Source organism: Phalacrocorax aristotelis, chromosome 8 (assembly GCF_949628215.1).
Source record: "Phalacrocorax aristotelis chromosome 8, bGulAri2.1, whole genome shotgun sequence".
Classification (NCBI taxonomy): Eukaryota; Metazoa; Chordata; class Aves; order Suliformes; family Phalacrocoracidae; genus Phalacrocorax; species Phalacrocorax aristotelis.
The window spans coordinates 21,339,063-21,354,737 of record NC_134283.1 but is presented as its reverse complement, the minus strand read 5'-3'; the positions used below and the strand labels follow the sequence as shown (position 1 = coordinate 21,354,737).

At 38.7% G+C, this 15,675-nt stretch overlaps 1 protein-coding gene across 3 annotated transcripts in view; it reads left to right on the top strand.

The window, feature by feature from the left end:
• The window catches only part of CBFB (core-binding factor subunit beta), a 44,133-nt gene extending 31,049 nt beyond the window's left edge, over positions 1-13,084 (top strand). For all 3 annotated transcript variants that reach the window (XM_075101736.1, XM_075101735.1, XM_075101737.1), the window contains one exon: positions 10,815-13,084. In XM_075101736.1, coding sequence (XP_074957837.1) covers positions 10,815-10,837 — 23 coding nt within the window. In that variant the 3' untranslated portion in view covers positions 10,838-13,084. The remainder of the gene's footprint in view (positions 1-10,814) is intronic.
• Positions 13,085-15,675: the final 2,591 nt, after the last annotated feature.

Genomic DNA, 15,675 nt, shown 5'->3' with positions numbered 1-15,675 from the left:
ATTGTAAGTTTGAAGTACCTTTAACATTATGTCAAAAACGGCTTTTTAATAATTGTAATACATTTTGTTTTGCATACCTATTTTATTCTCCATGTTTAATATATATAACAGAGACCTTTGCTTGAATTAATTGTAGTAGGAATCAGTTTTCCAAACCATTGTTTACCTGACTTTTATTTCAGTTGTATTCTAATGCAGCATTCAGGCAGAATCACATGAACTTTAATCAGTAAGCATTTACATAAGGTGCTGCTGGTCATCATATAGAATTCTCAAGAGAAAGTAATGCATAAATGTGCACTCCGATGTTTTCTGTGTTTATGGCCTGTATGGAATTTTCTAATGCTCACATACCCAGCTTGGGAATGTGACAGTTGCAGTGCTGACAGCTATAAAAGCATTAGTCCAAACTTTATTGTGTACTGTTTGTATAATTTCAATAGGTCAATAGGTCTTTGGTTGCACTACAGAGATGGTCCTTGAAGGTTTTTATAGGGCAGCTAGAAAAGGTGGATTCTAATTGTGCTGAGAACAATTTTTGTATGTTACGCTACACACAGATTAAGATCTCAGCATAACCTTTTTAATATGATATCTATCACCTTCATGATTACTAAAATTCTAAATTTTTTCTTTTCTACTAAGCTTGACATGGACAGTAGGGCTTGGAATTGCCAGACCTGGAACAGGATCTCATCAGTGCTAATGGTTGTTTTAGGAATTGCAACGCTATAAAATCAGGATAGTTCAGACAGTAGAATTACAGCTGAAATGCCTTTAATAGAGACCAGATTCTGCTTCAGTGGGCAGGGGGGAAGGGGAATCCTGCAATATTCCACCCACTTCTACCCAAAACAGAGGCGCCAGCTCTTTGGAAACATTTATCCGTCCAAAGCCTGGCAGCATATGAAAATGATCAGGTTCAGTTCTCTATTTATACAGCTTTCTGTGTAGAAAAGATTCCCTATTCTAAGTCTCTCTGTAGACTTTCAAAACAAAGTGGTATATCCTTGCTTAGAAGTGATCAGTGAATGTTGTTGACGCAGTTAAAATGGCTTATATGTGGCAGTTCGATATGAGAATAGTGATACTTTGAAGGGCGGAAAAAACAAGTGCAGTAACAATTTAAGAATAATTGTTATACTAACTTTCATTTTTAAGCATCCTAAAAAAACCAACCAATTTAAAAAAAAAAAAAACACAACAAAAACCCCCCTCAGGTTTGTTTGCCTTCCTTTCGTCACATAGTATCCCTTCCATTGATGACTTCATTAGCACAACAGATCTTCATTTTAATGAACATATTCCTTGTATCTGAGGGCAGAGTCAGTAGTGGTTCATAGGTTGTGCTTGAATTTCCAGAAGTTATCATATTTTTGTGCAATTACAGCACTCCTCTGATGTAAATAGGGTGTGAGTGGATTTAGGAATTGTCATTGAAGTTTTTAAGTGCTGAGTTGACCTGTGTTCTGTTATATTTTTAACATAGTTTCAGTTTTGAATACAAGATGCTTTAGGTTTTTTTTCTGTGAGCTTACGTAGCTAGGTCACATCAGATACCACAAAGCCTGCCTCTGTTCAGGGTTCTTTTGTTTTAAAGATGCTTTTGATGGCAGTGAATGTTTTTAATTACTGCCTTCAAAATTAATGTAGCCCAATGGTTTTTACTTTTACAAAAACGTTGAGTGCTGAGACATGTTTAATGATACACATGAAGAAAGACCTTATCCCCAGTTAAAGACTATTGTAAAAATAAATGATTGTATGAAGCTTCATAAGTTCAGGAACACTGAGCTACCTGGCAAACTTGGACTATTTAATGACTTCATACCAGTCAAAGTTCACTTTCCATGGGCAAGTGCTGTAACCATGGGGAACTTGGTCCAAGGCCATTACTTCAGGGCTGTGTTCTGGAAACGATGCCATTGAACAGGTATATGAACCTGAAGTATTTGCATTTCCCTTTGCCAGACTAATAGAAGAGAGTGAGGAGACTGAAGAGAGAGCAGTGAGGCAGATGCTTAATTCTGATTATCTCTTTATATCCTTGTGTCTTGGTTGACAGTCAATACTAGTGATTTCTTCTGTTGGGTATGGTTTCAGTATGAATGACCAGAGTTTGGTGTCAGGATAAGAAGTGTTCTGCAGAAATTACCGTGAAGTTGCTGTCTAGATGTGCTTGAATCTTCCATAGACTCTTCTGTTCTGGCTGTAGTAGCATGATGCAAAATTCATTACACTGTCCAGAATTACTCTGAGAGATTTAAACAGCCCCCAGTTGGTGAACTCGGAATACTTTGGAAGAAACAGCCTGTATTCAGTCCAGAAAAGCAGCAAGCAGGTGCCTCCTGACAGCTCTTCTCTGGAGCAGAAGGGACAAAGCAGTGGATTTTCAGCGAGGGGATGGATCAAGAGAAGATACTACCTTTGTGTTGCTCTGTGCAGATAGTTTTTCTGAAAGTTTGTTCTGTGTAGGCAGAATATTACTGTCAAAACTTAAATTATGTATTTGAGTGTGCAGTTTTTCCTACTCTGTTACTCTTGAGCTTAGCTAAGGGTGTTCCACTGATTGCTTTACCTAAGGGTGGGTTGGATCTTTTCTCAGTTTTTCAATGCAACTTGTACAACCAGCGTTTCTGAAATGTCATATTTTTCTATTGTGTTCATTTCCTATGTTACTGCCACGCTTGTTATTTTAGCAGCGCTGTGAGTAAAGAGGCAGTGGTTTGTTCTTCCCTGAAACGGTCTAGTCTCGCAATCTGTCTGTTTGTGGTCTTGTGCTAAATATAAATTACATTAATGGCTAAGCAGAGCCATTTTAGGAAACTGCATGAAATTCCCATTTTAAAAACTTTCATTTGGCTGAAAAAAAAACCCTGTTTTGAAACTTTTGTTTCTTCCATTAGAAATCCCTCTCAATACAAAGCACCAGAAAACCCCGCCCTTTAAAAAATTACTGGAGTAAAAACTTAAATTTTAAATACTCAGTCCTGCCCTAGGATTCTACACATTTTTGCTGGTTTTGGGGGAATTATGAGTTGAAATGGGAGAGATGTATTTCATTTAATTGTGCTGAAATTGTGAGCTCTTGGAAAGCAGAGTTTTGCTACAGAAATGTAAACAGTTTACAGTTGAAACAAAATCAAGTAGTAGGATTAACTTGCCTGTTCTTCCAAGCGCTAGACACTGAAGTTATTCCCATTTCTTTAAAAAAAGGAATGTAAGATTAAACTTCTAGTGTAAATAAATGCTCTAACTAATAAGTATTCTTGTCAAGTATAACTTGCTTCAGAAGAAAATACAATATTCCAGTAAGGTGTGTGGTGTGTGTTGGCAACTCTGACTTTTAAGGGGTGTTTTCATCAAAAATTAATCTGGAATGAATTTAATTACTACTTATTGTATGTGCTCTCCAAACTGACAATGATGTAAAAATAGTACAACCTTTTAATACAGCTTTTTTGATGTGAAAGCAACCCAAACTGTTAATTCTTCATATGCAGTGGGTAGTTCAGACTTGGTATATGTTTGCATGTGTGTATATGAGCACATGTATTCATCCTTAATATAAAGAAATTATATATACACAACATTGTTTAGAAAAAAGCATTAGCATTAAAGTATGTGTGTGAATGTGTTGCTTCAAAAGGTTCTAAATGCAAGTACAGTACAAAGGCCAGTAATGTTCTGACTAGATTGTTTCACAAGAATTTTAAATAGCTGGTATTTGTGCAAAAGTGCTATGGAATGCATATATCAGAAAAACAATTTGTGCTGTACTGAATCAATGCTGACTGTAGTACAGAGGAGATCAATCTTGCAAATCAGGGAATACTGTAATACAAGCATCTTCTTTCAGTCAATGAAGGTTAGAAAGGGGCTGAGCAAGAGAGGAATACTGTCTGGGGGTAATCAATATTAATTATAAATTAATAACCTTTATACCTGCCTTCAAACAATACTTTCTAAAAGGGAGCATTTCAAGCTCACTCCCCCATCTGCTCAAAAAAGAAGTTTTCATAAAAAGGAAAAAAGACATTTTAGTCCATACTTAAAGCTCTTCAGAGAGATACTCTACTCTTGCCATGCTTTTTCCTTTCTTGGCTTGCTGCGCTTTAGTCCAGTTACCGATGTGGTGTACCAGAGTCCGTAGCTTTATGGTAGCTTATGAACAAAGATACAATCATTGCAAAGGTCTCAGGCGAGAGAGTGCACCAGGTTTGGTAAGCAAATTATGCTACTTGGCCTGGTCGTGCTCTGTAGCTCTCAAGTGGCTGGTGCTGGGAGAGCAAACTCAGCAATAACACAATTGATGTGCGTTTTTAGTAGACAGTATCCTGTTTCTAGGAAGTAGATCATTGGAAGCTTGAAATAAAATCTTGATGGAGGTAGGTGCTGAACTATTTTTATCTATGGCCTTTGTCAAGGAAATTGTTTATTTTGACTTTTAGTGAGCTTAAAAGGCAATGAAATTGGATGTAGGAATAAAAATGAGCATCGGGTATAGAGTTCATAACATTAATCGTTCTACAAGGACTTTAGCCTAACATGCAGATCTTCAACCAAATTTGAGATTGTTGTCCATTGTTTACATAATTTAATTGGTATTTGACGCTATAATTAAGAAAGATAAAGGCTACTTCTTCCCAGGTTCAAGTGAAAAGGAGAGGTGATTGCAAAATGGATGTCACAGCCAGCAATCAAAGCAACTCCAGAGACTGGACCTAGGCTACAGTCTCATGCTGATAGCTACACCTACTAGGAATGTGGTAAAAATCAAATCCCCGGCTGACTGCCAGTGGCTTATAGATGCAATATGTAGTGATGATGGAGTCCCTTTGCTGCAACTGAAGTTGTTCTGAGAAGCGAAGATTGAGAGGGAGAGTCTCTTTTCAAGGCCCCCAGAGACCTGGAAGCATACGGGCTGCTTCACCAGGCTGTAACTGTGACCAAAGAAGTTCTATCGTATATAAGCTGTCATTCTCACTATGTGGTAGTGGCCCAGTTTTGCTGACTTCCATTCTGGGAAGGGTGAGTTCCTCTGCCCCTACTCTTCTATTGAGTAAGGGTAATTGAAGTGGAGGCATGTCCAGCATTTTAACCATGTTCAGATCTCTACTGGAGAGTCTGTTATTAACCAGCAGCTCAGAGAAGAGCTTTCAGTTTGTTGCTTTTCTTGATGTGGGTCTGCCTCAGTTAGCAGGACTAATGTGGAGATATGCTTGCCTGTAACTGGTCACTTTTCTGAGTATTGCTGTCATTATTTCAGGTTGGTTTGGTTTTTTTTGTTTAGAGGTGGTTTTTTTGTCATGTGGTTGTATGCTTTTTAGAAAAGTATCTGCAATGTGTTCTCAGGGGTTGGGGTTTTTTAAATCCTTTTCAGGAGGTTGACAGTCCTTCTAAGAGAATCCAAATGTTCACTGTTTAGCTTTTCATAACACAGCCTGATTTTTCACTTATTTAGTAAATTATAGATGACAGATGCCAAGGCACATAATGCATCTGCTCTGTCTCTTTCAGCAGTATGGAGTTGCCAGAATGCAATTAAAGAATTGCAGTGGAGTTGTCCATGGAGAGACTTTATTTTGGCTACTCTTTGTGACAGCCCTTCCTCAAATTATCTCCCTCCTCTTTCCCTCCTCCTCACCAGTGTCCCAAGTTATATATATGGAGTGCATATTGTTTTGACTTCACTGCCTGGTATTCAGAGGTCCCAATTTTGTCTGCTGGGTTTTTCTGTTTGTTTTGGTGGGGTTGTGTTGTTGTTTTTCAAGTGATTCATTGAAAGGGAGGGCCATTTTCATGGCCACCCTGTCCATCCCTACCAAATTTGCCTCCCACTTTCCCAGTTCTGCTTTCTCAGAGCTATTGTGTAAACCACACGGTGGGACTGCATTATCTTTTCCTGATGAACTCGTGGTAAAAGGAGGTGGTTTCCGTAGGTATGTCGGTGGCCTCTGAACACACACAGGAAGGGGGTAGTTACAGATGCTTTCTCAAAGCCAGCTTAAGGAGTTTTGTTGGCAATTTTTGAAAGCATAATCATCTGCACTATGGGTCGGTATTGAGTGGCTGGAGGAGGCAGATGGTGTCTGAGGGTCTTGGCTGCTAGAGGAACTGCTTGTGTGCCACCTTCCTTCATTGCTATTATTCTTAGATCTGTTTTACTTAAGTGCCCCAATAATGGATGTAAACGCTCCAACATGATCCTTGTCCAAAAGAGTCACAATTCTAAGTTAATGATTTGACTTCAAGCTAATTTATTTAGAAGAAAATTAATATAATAGAGATATTACTGTATCGTTCTCTTGATAAGACTTTTAGCCCATACTACTTAGCCTGTATTTAGGCTTGGGAAAAGCTCAGAGATAATTAAGGGTTGAAGAGAGACTAGGTATGAGAGTATTGCAGGGGATACTTTTTGCATTTGCTTACCCTCAAATCAAAATGATTTTGTTACTAACTTTGCTCTTGTTTGTTAGTATGTTATTACCCCTATGGTATCGGCATTATCAATTCAGTGCAAATAAATCTAGAATAGCATGTTAAAGGAGGCTTTGAAATGGTTTTTTCACATATGTTTCTGCAGTTCTTTCAGTCGGTCATCGTATCGTCTCCAGTGTTAGAGTTTTTAACTGGCTTGCGGCCAGTTATAATTCCTTCTGTATTGCAGAAGATTTGCATGGCTTCGTGTGCTGAAAGCTGAGTGCAAAGTATTTTTGGCTATTGAAACTCCCTATGTGTCCATCACATTAACTATTCAATTTCAGCATATTTGGAAAGAAACTGGCAGTGTTGGTTAAAATACATTAATTTTTAAGAAAATTACCACTCTGGTGGCATCTGTGTGCTATTTACAAGTTTTTCTTGCAAGCAAATATTTGTGATCCTTTCACTAAATAGATGTGCAACACTGCAAGTAGTGCTCCTTCAAACTTAGAACCATCATTTAACTGAAAAATTAAATATGCTGAGATGAGATGAATAACTGCTGTTTTCTCATGACTCATTATGTATGACTCATGGCAGAATATTGCATTTCCCAATGGCAAAGATAGATGCATCTTTCTTAATTGAAGCAAGTCTCTTTGACAAGCGGAGCTCATTATTCACTGGCCGTTGTTCTGATGCTTCTGCATGGTGCTCTAAGGTATGCATTTCAAAAATTACAGCAAATACTACAATTCAGAGGATTGATTAGCTATGCTGAGAGTATGAGACCCCAAACTGAGAGAATTTGGAAATGCCATTTTTGAATCTCTAAAAGGGAACTCTCAGCTTCCTATAATAGGCTGAGGAGAACTACCAGGTACTACCATCCTGGTAGTCACACTCCTCCTGCAAGTGAGTGTTTAAGGATCTTGTGGCATTTCTTATGAAAGTTGTATTTTGCCCATTGTCTGGACAAAAATATCACCCAGTGCCTGATGCTCTACAGTGTACTTGCTGTCTACATACAAGATGGTTTCTTCTGTCTTTTACAAGTACTTTTTATTTTTTAGATACAAATGGATATGATTTTACTTTTTTTAGCACGTAAAGCACAGTTGTAGTTGTTACATACTGTGCATGCGTGCCTTGGCAGGATGGTGACTGATAGAATAAGCGTTTCATGTGTACGTATTGCATAGTAGTATAGCACAAGTAAAAGAAGGGTGTCTGAGACAGAGCTGTCATTCCAACATGTTGCAGTTGCTTGTGTAAATCCCCACTTACTGAAATGCAAAATTACACCTTTATCCACATATACTAGTGTAAAATATTGTAATGACTGCTTTCAGCACATTTGAGGGTAATTTGTCATGCCTTTTGCATATCACTTGAAAGGGCAAATCTGGTAGTTGTTCAGTAGTGGCTTCTGCAAACTCTACAAGTAGCAATGAGGTCATGAATCATGTGAATTCTTTGATATGTTTTGAAAGAAAAGGCCACTTTAGGCGAAGCGTAAATGCAACCATATGCCCATACCTTGGAGTCTTCACTGAAATTTGACAATAAAATTGCTGTGCATACGATTTGTTTTCTGAAGAAGAAACTGTTGCTTTTGGAGCAGTAGTATAGTGGCAATTAACTTGCTGATTTTTTCTAGTTAAGTATAAAAAATGTTTGTTGGGTACAAAATTGGTAACTAGATTGGTATAAGTAAGATTTTTTGGTAATTCTTAAAGACAGTGCATGCCTTTGTTTTCTTTTAGAAGAAAGAGGCAGCAGTTAAAACCAGGAGAAATCTTGTTCCAGTCTGTTTAATAAAAGTATGCAAAGTAGAACTGTTTATTAATCTTAGTACAACTCAAGTTAATGTAGAAGTATCTATTTAGGCTTGTTGAACAAGCATTTTTTGTATTAAGATCTTTGCAGCACAGTTTACTTTTCTGTTGAAGGAAAAAAAAAGCACAGACTTTTCCTCATTAACTTTCCACAGTGATCTTGATAGTCAAAGCTGAATGATTTAGCTTTTGGAAATAATGTGAAAATCTCAATTAAATGTCATCTCCCAATATTCTGCGTCTCTACAAAGACGGCAGTTTGCAAAAGTTGGTTCAGGGGCTGAAAGGAATACGCCCTTTAACACTTGAAATCTTCAGCAGCATGATTACAGCTGTTTGTTTTAATGCGATTCCTCAGAAAGATTACGGAGAAATCTGTGGGTTTGTGCACCAGTAGTGATGCCGATTGTCGTGTTCAGAGTTGTTCTGCAGGTGGGAAAAGGAGATTGTTTCCTTCAGTCAGAGTGTGACCAGTGCAGATAAGAACAGAGCAAGATCGTCTCACCCCTAAATATCTAAAATGCAGCTGGTAACAGTACTGGATAAATAAATGTAGTAGGTAGCAATTGCAATGTTTAAAATAGGGAGGGTGTTTCCAAAACAATAATGGCAATGCTACCACTAAATGAAGTGCAGGAGAGAACTGTCTTCTCTGGCAACATGCTGATTACTAGAAGGATTTATTGAATGAACTCCGCATCAGAATGGGATCATTGCACATGAAAGGAAAAGGTAGCTTTAAATCAGTATTTAAATAGAAGGCAGCAACAGTTCTCTGTCTGGGTGAAGCTAACCAATTGCACTGGGTGCATAAAATTAGGCAGACAAGAAGAATGGTAGATAAGGGAGGAAGAAGCAAATGGAGAAAGAAAAGTCTAAATTAGAGAAAATGGAGTTGGCAGTATATGCCAGAGGGTTTGGGAGTCAACATGCTCTGCTCGCTTGCCGTTTGAGATGGGAGTGAACAAGCAGCACACGGCGAGCTGGGGTAACTGCTGCGCTGGCGGGAAGGCTTCCTCTGTGTCGGTAAATATGACTCAGAAGGGCCCAGGGAACACCTAAGAGCAGCACTTGTGTTGCTGTTAGTCAGAGTTTAGCGTATCCTTCAGTGCGATCGTGTAAATGTGGTAACTGCTTAAACTGCATATTTCAGCTGCCTGCATTAAGTCTGTTCCTGCCTTTTCTAACAAAATAAGAGAAGCCTTTCAAAGAAGGGAAATGGTCACTTGTTTTGCATTTTTTGGGAGAGCTTTTTTCTTTTTCTGAAGTGCTGAATGTGGCAGGTTATTGCAAGTAGTGCAACTAAGGGAGCTACACTGAATAACGCTTGTGTAGTGATGCCTTCTGCCAGCTGAGAATGTGGCCCTGATACTATTTGGGTCACAGGGTAGTTACAGACTAAGGTCCCAGCTAGTCACTCTGTAAATGTTACAAAAAAAAAAAAAGTATCGATACTAAAATCTCTTAAATAGCTCACATATTAGATATTCCCAGAATTGAAGTATTTAAGTATATTGATATTTCTAAGTATTTACTTGCAACATTTGTACACATGCAGGCTGCTTTCAAAGAGCGCAGGTAGAGAAAGTAGAGAGCATGGTCTCTTACTGTGACTCCTATTACTATGACTGACCATTCTTAATTTCCTTTTTAAAATGCCATCGACTCACACGGTTTAACAGCATGATCTATGTAAAGGAGAACTTATGTTACTTAAATGCAGGGGTACAATCATAAGTACCAGAGTTCTCTCAGTTTTGTAGTATTGCTACCTTCACAGGTGCACCAAAGAAATCAAATGTATGCTGCAGTAAAACTCCCATTTTTACGAATTCTTAAAATGTGTGTCAGTCTATAGGTTAAATTGTGCTAGTCTGTTGTTATATTATAAGCCTCTTTATTCCAGAAAAAGCCAAAGTAAATGTTTCCCACATAAGAATACTGAGGGGAGATTTATTCGGAAATGATGTAATATACTCTGCCATCTTGGGTTGTAGCCTTTCTCCCCAAAGTCTTGATCCTGAAAGCATTTACAGAAAAGGTTAATGGAAGAGAGTTTCCCAGGAAAGAAAATGTGTTTTGGAAGAAGAGACACAAAACATTGCCTAACTCTTCTGGAAGTCTCTTGCTGATTGTTAAAGTGATGTTGAAGCGTTCCAGCCTGGCTGCAGAACGACCTCCGAGGCAGTCTGGGTGCGCACAAGTGTGCGCGCGCGCACTCCCTCCCGAGAGTGCCAGCCTTGCCTGCCCCAGCCTGGATGGAGAGTCAGAGCCAGAGCTCTGTGCCCCTGCTGAGAGAGGATGGTGCCCGATGGCTGGGTCTGCAGCCCTCCTCTAAGCTTCCTGGTGGTTCTGGGGGATTATTGAATTAAGGGTCTAAGAGAATGATTTTGATGTTAAAAATTAATTCATTGGTTACTGTTTGAAATGTAAAGTTTCTGCCTTAGAATTGTTTGTCTTAGTCTTGTGCTTAATACAGTTAAGAAGTTAACTAAACTGATAACTTCTAAGTCGATTTTTTGATTGTAAATGTGTTTATTAATGCAGGCAAGAAGACAACAAGACCCTAGTCCTGGATCTAACCTAGGAAGTGGCGACGATCTCAAACTACGTTAATCCACAGCAGCAGGCGTACCATGGGTCTGCACATGTGCGTTGCTTCTACTTGGCAAAGGATTTAATAAAAGACCAGAAACTGTGATAACTGGGTATACTATGGTCTGTTTCCTGACCTGCGGCAGTCAAAATCACCACGAACTGCCATGGTTTGCACTATGTTTATGTTACAATACCTGCATTTCCCATTTCAAGCATGTAGCCAGTGGCAATTTGAAATTTTGTTTTTCTATGCAAACTTATTTTTGTTGGCACTATTTTAGTGAAATGGAAACATATGCAGCTATAAAACCATTTTTCTCAACTGTAATAAAAATTGTCACTTAAAAATAGGTCAAGATATTATGGATTTAAAACTTTTTTGTTGTTGTGCTTTGTTTTTGTTTTGGGTTTTTTTGTAAACTGCTGGAAGCCAATGCATTCCAAGCTTAATTTTTTTAATATGGGCTTTTGGAATTTTGATTGTCCTTACCGTGCTCCTGCTTTATTTTAGATATGCATTCTTATCTTTCAGTTTTTCTTTTCTGAATTTGCAAGACCTTCTTAAAACTGCTGACATTATTTTGCATTATTTCCAAGCTAAACCCAGAAATCAGAGCTGTTGGAATCAGTTTTCAAACTTCGTGGGTTTGTAAACGTTACAGTTGCAGTATTCTTTTAACTGCTAACAAGTCATTCGTTCCACTTAAAATGATAAAATCTTAAAACACCTATTTTCATGCATTATTGCGTTCTGCCCCAGTATCTGTCTTAGATTTTATTCTGTATCAAGTGAGTTTGGGTGGTTATTGTACCCCTGTATATAAGTACTTTACTGAAACTCATAGGAAGTCGCAGGCTGGCTTCTGTTTTTATTCAGGGATTTTTTTAAATAGTTCTTAAAAGGGATACTGCAACTCTACAGTCAGATTCAACAGCATGCTAAACTGGGAACAAAAGTGATCAGCTGCCAAGGTGATATATATTAAATCATGTTTAAGATAGCTGCTTTAAGTATATTTTATATCTTAGGCTTTTTTGTAAAGTTGTGCTGAATGGTGAAAAGTTGAGATGAGGTTGTGTGCAGAAAATCTCATACTGTGCATAGGAGACTTCTATTAAATCTTATGCAGATTAAGGCTACATTGCAGTATATATTGCATTTTCTAACAGGGTAGGATTTGGGATGAGGTAATCTGTGTGACTTATCTTGTTCTGTTTGGGGTGATGGTGAATGGACTTGTTCCAATACTGGATGCAATGAAAAATTTGGAAGAAGATTGGTGGGAAATGTGATGTCATTTGGCTTTGTTAAAATGTGGTGCTTCCTGTACAGCCTGATTAATTAAAATGTCACTTAAATACCTTTTTAAAATAGGTGATCTGATTTCAGTATTTTAAGAATTATTTTGAAGATAGAAACTCTGTATGGCTAGAACAGTTAGATCTCGCTTAAATTCTGTAATTAAGATAATTACATTCCTTATTGATGGCAAAACAATGATGCAAAAGAGGTCTTGTAAAATGTAAGCAGATGTCAATGTGAAGCAGAATCTTTGTATGTTAATATGAATATTTCACATTCACTTAAAAATGTCAATAACTGTAAACTGAGAATGACATCAAATAGAAATATTTTGATAGCTCAATTTAAATGTGATTCACCTGAAAGATAACTTTTTTCCACTCTGGCCACGTATTCTTGCTCTTCCCCCAAGAAAATAGTTTTTCTAAAGTGTTTCTGCAATGAGTTATTTAAGGGACACACGCACGCATCCCTAGCCTTGGATCTTCTCCGCCATCTGTGTATTTTTGATGGAATAGTCTGAAGATTTATTTTAAAATGTTTTCCTAACGTTTCAGACAGTGGTTTTAAACCATGAGTACACAGGAAACTATGCTATTGGATATTAACGTTGCTATCTTTGTGTAAATACTGAACTTTCCCTATCATCATTTAGCATTCTGCTGCTTTCAATATCTTAATGCTGGCATTAAGATCACAAGCCCTTACCCTCTGCTGGTTAGTGCAGACTTTTTAAAGTGCATTTTAAGTTATTGATGCAATTTGATATTTTTCATAATTTCTATTTAAACTGAAGTTGCATCATCTTTCTTGAATTAATCTCCTGTAAGAGTTGCCTTAAGCTACAAGATTGCTTTTGCTACTTTTTGTGTTGTATGTTTAACTTTCATAATAAACTTCTGTGTAGTGAAAACAAGTTGCTGTAAATTTGTTTCTGACGTCCTGGTAGTCCGCTCTGACACGTTACATATTTCGGGGGTAACTTTCCAACCTGCTGCCAGCGCAAGGCTGCCTTTGATGTCCATGGTTAAAGCAATAGTGACATCCAGTGGTCACTTAACTGATCTGAACACCCCTCGTGTTCGGGGACTGCCCGGGGGGGATATCCATGGTGCTCTCAAAATTTCTAATATAAGAGCATACGTTGGGGGAAAACGTGGATTTTGCTGCCCTAAAACTCGTGGTTTTTTTTTAACTGATATGCCCTTGCTTACTCTGAAAGCGTATATGAAGTAACCCTAAGAAATCTTCTTTTAATCTCATTGTGTTACAGCAGTTGTGCACGCTTGTTCATGGGCATGTTTTTATAGCAGCCATTAAATATTGCTAATTATGCTGCTTTGGATGAGAACAAAGTAGTTTGCACGTTGAAATTGACGAACTGGAGAAATGGGGTGAAGTACTGTGGGGACGATATGAATGTTACGTGCTACACCTGAAAACCTTCTGAAGCTGCCAAAATTTTGGTGGTGCAATTTCAAATATCTAGTGTGAAATGACAGTGATGATTATGTACTGAAATCACGTAGAGGACTGATGCCTGAATAACTTGAGGCCTGTAGTCTGCTTTGGAAGTTTTTACATGCAAAAGGATAAATTATTACCTTATTTCATACTTTTAAAATCTGACTGGAAACAGATCAGAGAATGCCTAATAAAAATGGCATTGACTGTGACCTGTGCTGCTTCTGAAGGTACTCTTTAGTTTGGAAGGGAGGTAGCTTTTCAAACAGACATAACCAACAAAACTATATTATGCTGATTCTGTGTTCCCGGGAGCAGATGGTGTTTTTGTTAGCTGCTGTAGGCTCTGCCATCAAAGCAGTTCATTTTGAAAGGTATCTTTAAAGAGCATTAGTAAAGCCATTAGGTAACTTGTGAGTTTACCCGCAAGTTCGTGTAATGATTCACTTTTCTACCCAAGGTGCATGACAAGTGGATGAGCACCTTATTCATAAACGATTTTCTTGAGTGGAGGCATCTGAAGGACAGAGGCACTTTGTCCCCTGACTCCTCTTAGATGGAGTTTGCCTCTGAGGTGCATAAATAGCTGAGGGAACCCAAAAATCTTTGTGCATGAGGCATGTATGGCAGAGGAGGATTTTTAAAACGTCACAATCCTTTCCCTCAGTTGGTGTGACTTAGAGATAGCTGTGTTCAGTTTGGGAGTGAAAGACTTCTGGAAGTGCTGGAACTTACTGGAATGGAGAAGGATGCTAGGGACCTGGAGCCCAGCTGGAGCAGGAGAGGTACGGTCTCTTCTGGCTTGCTTTTTTAACCTCTTGCAGTTACACAGCCTTTTCCTAACTTGAGACAATCCAGAATATTAACTGTTTAGTGCACTTAAGTTTCTAAAACCTGAAAGGATAGGTTTCCTGGTCTCCCTTAAAGGAAGCAGCAGCTACTGGCTGTCCTAGTGTGGGCTCCTGGTTCCCCTTTTGAAAGCAGGAAACGGTGAACATGAAACTGTGGGTGAAAACAGCAGCTTTTTTGTTCCTGCAGGTCTACGGTGTTTTGTCTAATGATGGCCCTTGTTCAGGTAAGGGCTGGGAAGTTAAATGGAGGAGGCGTGGCTTTTGAGAACTCCAAAACTGCATGGCCTGATAGGATCTTGGTGGACTTCCATATTTTTTGCTGTCTGCCATTAGGTCAGGACTCTACCTCATTATGGATGTATTTATGAATCCATCCTCTGCATAGAAATAGGGCAGCTTTCTATAAAGTTACATTATTTTGTTACTGCATTTCCAATGCAAATAGGAGAATGACAAAAATGTCTTCGAGGATGAGGACTGCAGCGAGAAGTTGCAGCAGAGCGAGCATTTACATAGGCAATGTTTCTCATAACTCATTTGGCTGACATCCTGTCTTCACGCTGCCACAAAATGTAAATCCCAGCACATGCATATTCATCAGCTACCACACAGCTCTGAGCTGCTCAGGGTTTAAGTAACTTTAATAAATAGCTTTCTCAATTACAGGTTGAGATAAGTGAATTTCCAGTATTGCCTCAGGCTCATTTCTTGAAGCTCAGGATTGAGGCGGGGGGAAGTAATACAGAAGAGCTGGGTGCCACCTTGGCCACTGCTGTCACCCTGTGGGGGGTGGTCATGGAAAAACCGGTAGGAGGGGAAGAAGTTGGAAATGGGAATGTTTCTTGCTTAGCCTTATGCTTACTTGTCCTAGTCCAGAGTTTATCACAGCTGATAAGAGTTTTGCTAAGTCTTTGTTGCTCCCCACAACTCTTCTGATGAGTAACTCAGTATTTTCCAGTCTGTTAGACTTGATGATGGTGTCTTGAGGGACATGGGTTTTCCCAGTGCACCACTTTCACACGCTGTAATTTTCCATCTTTCGTGGGAACTGGTGGCCTTACCACCTTTCACACTTTGCAGTCCTCTCTCCTTCCCATAGCAAGTGATGAGTTAGCTTGAAAACAGAAAAACCTAAAGCTGGAGAAAAGTTTGCACCTGAAAGCTCCTCTGTCTTTTCCAGCTGTTATCCGCT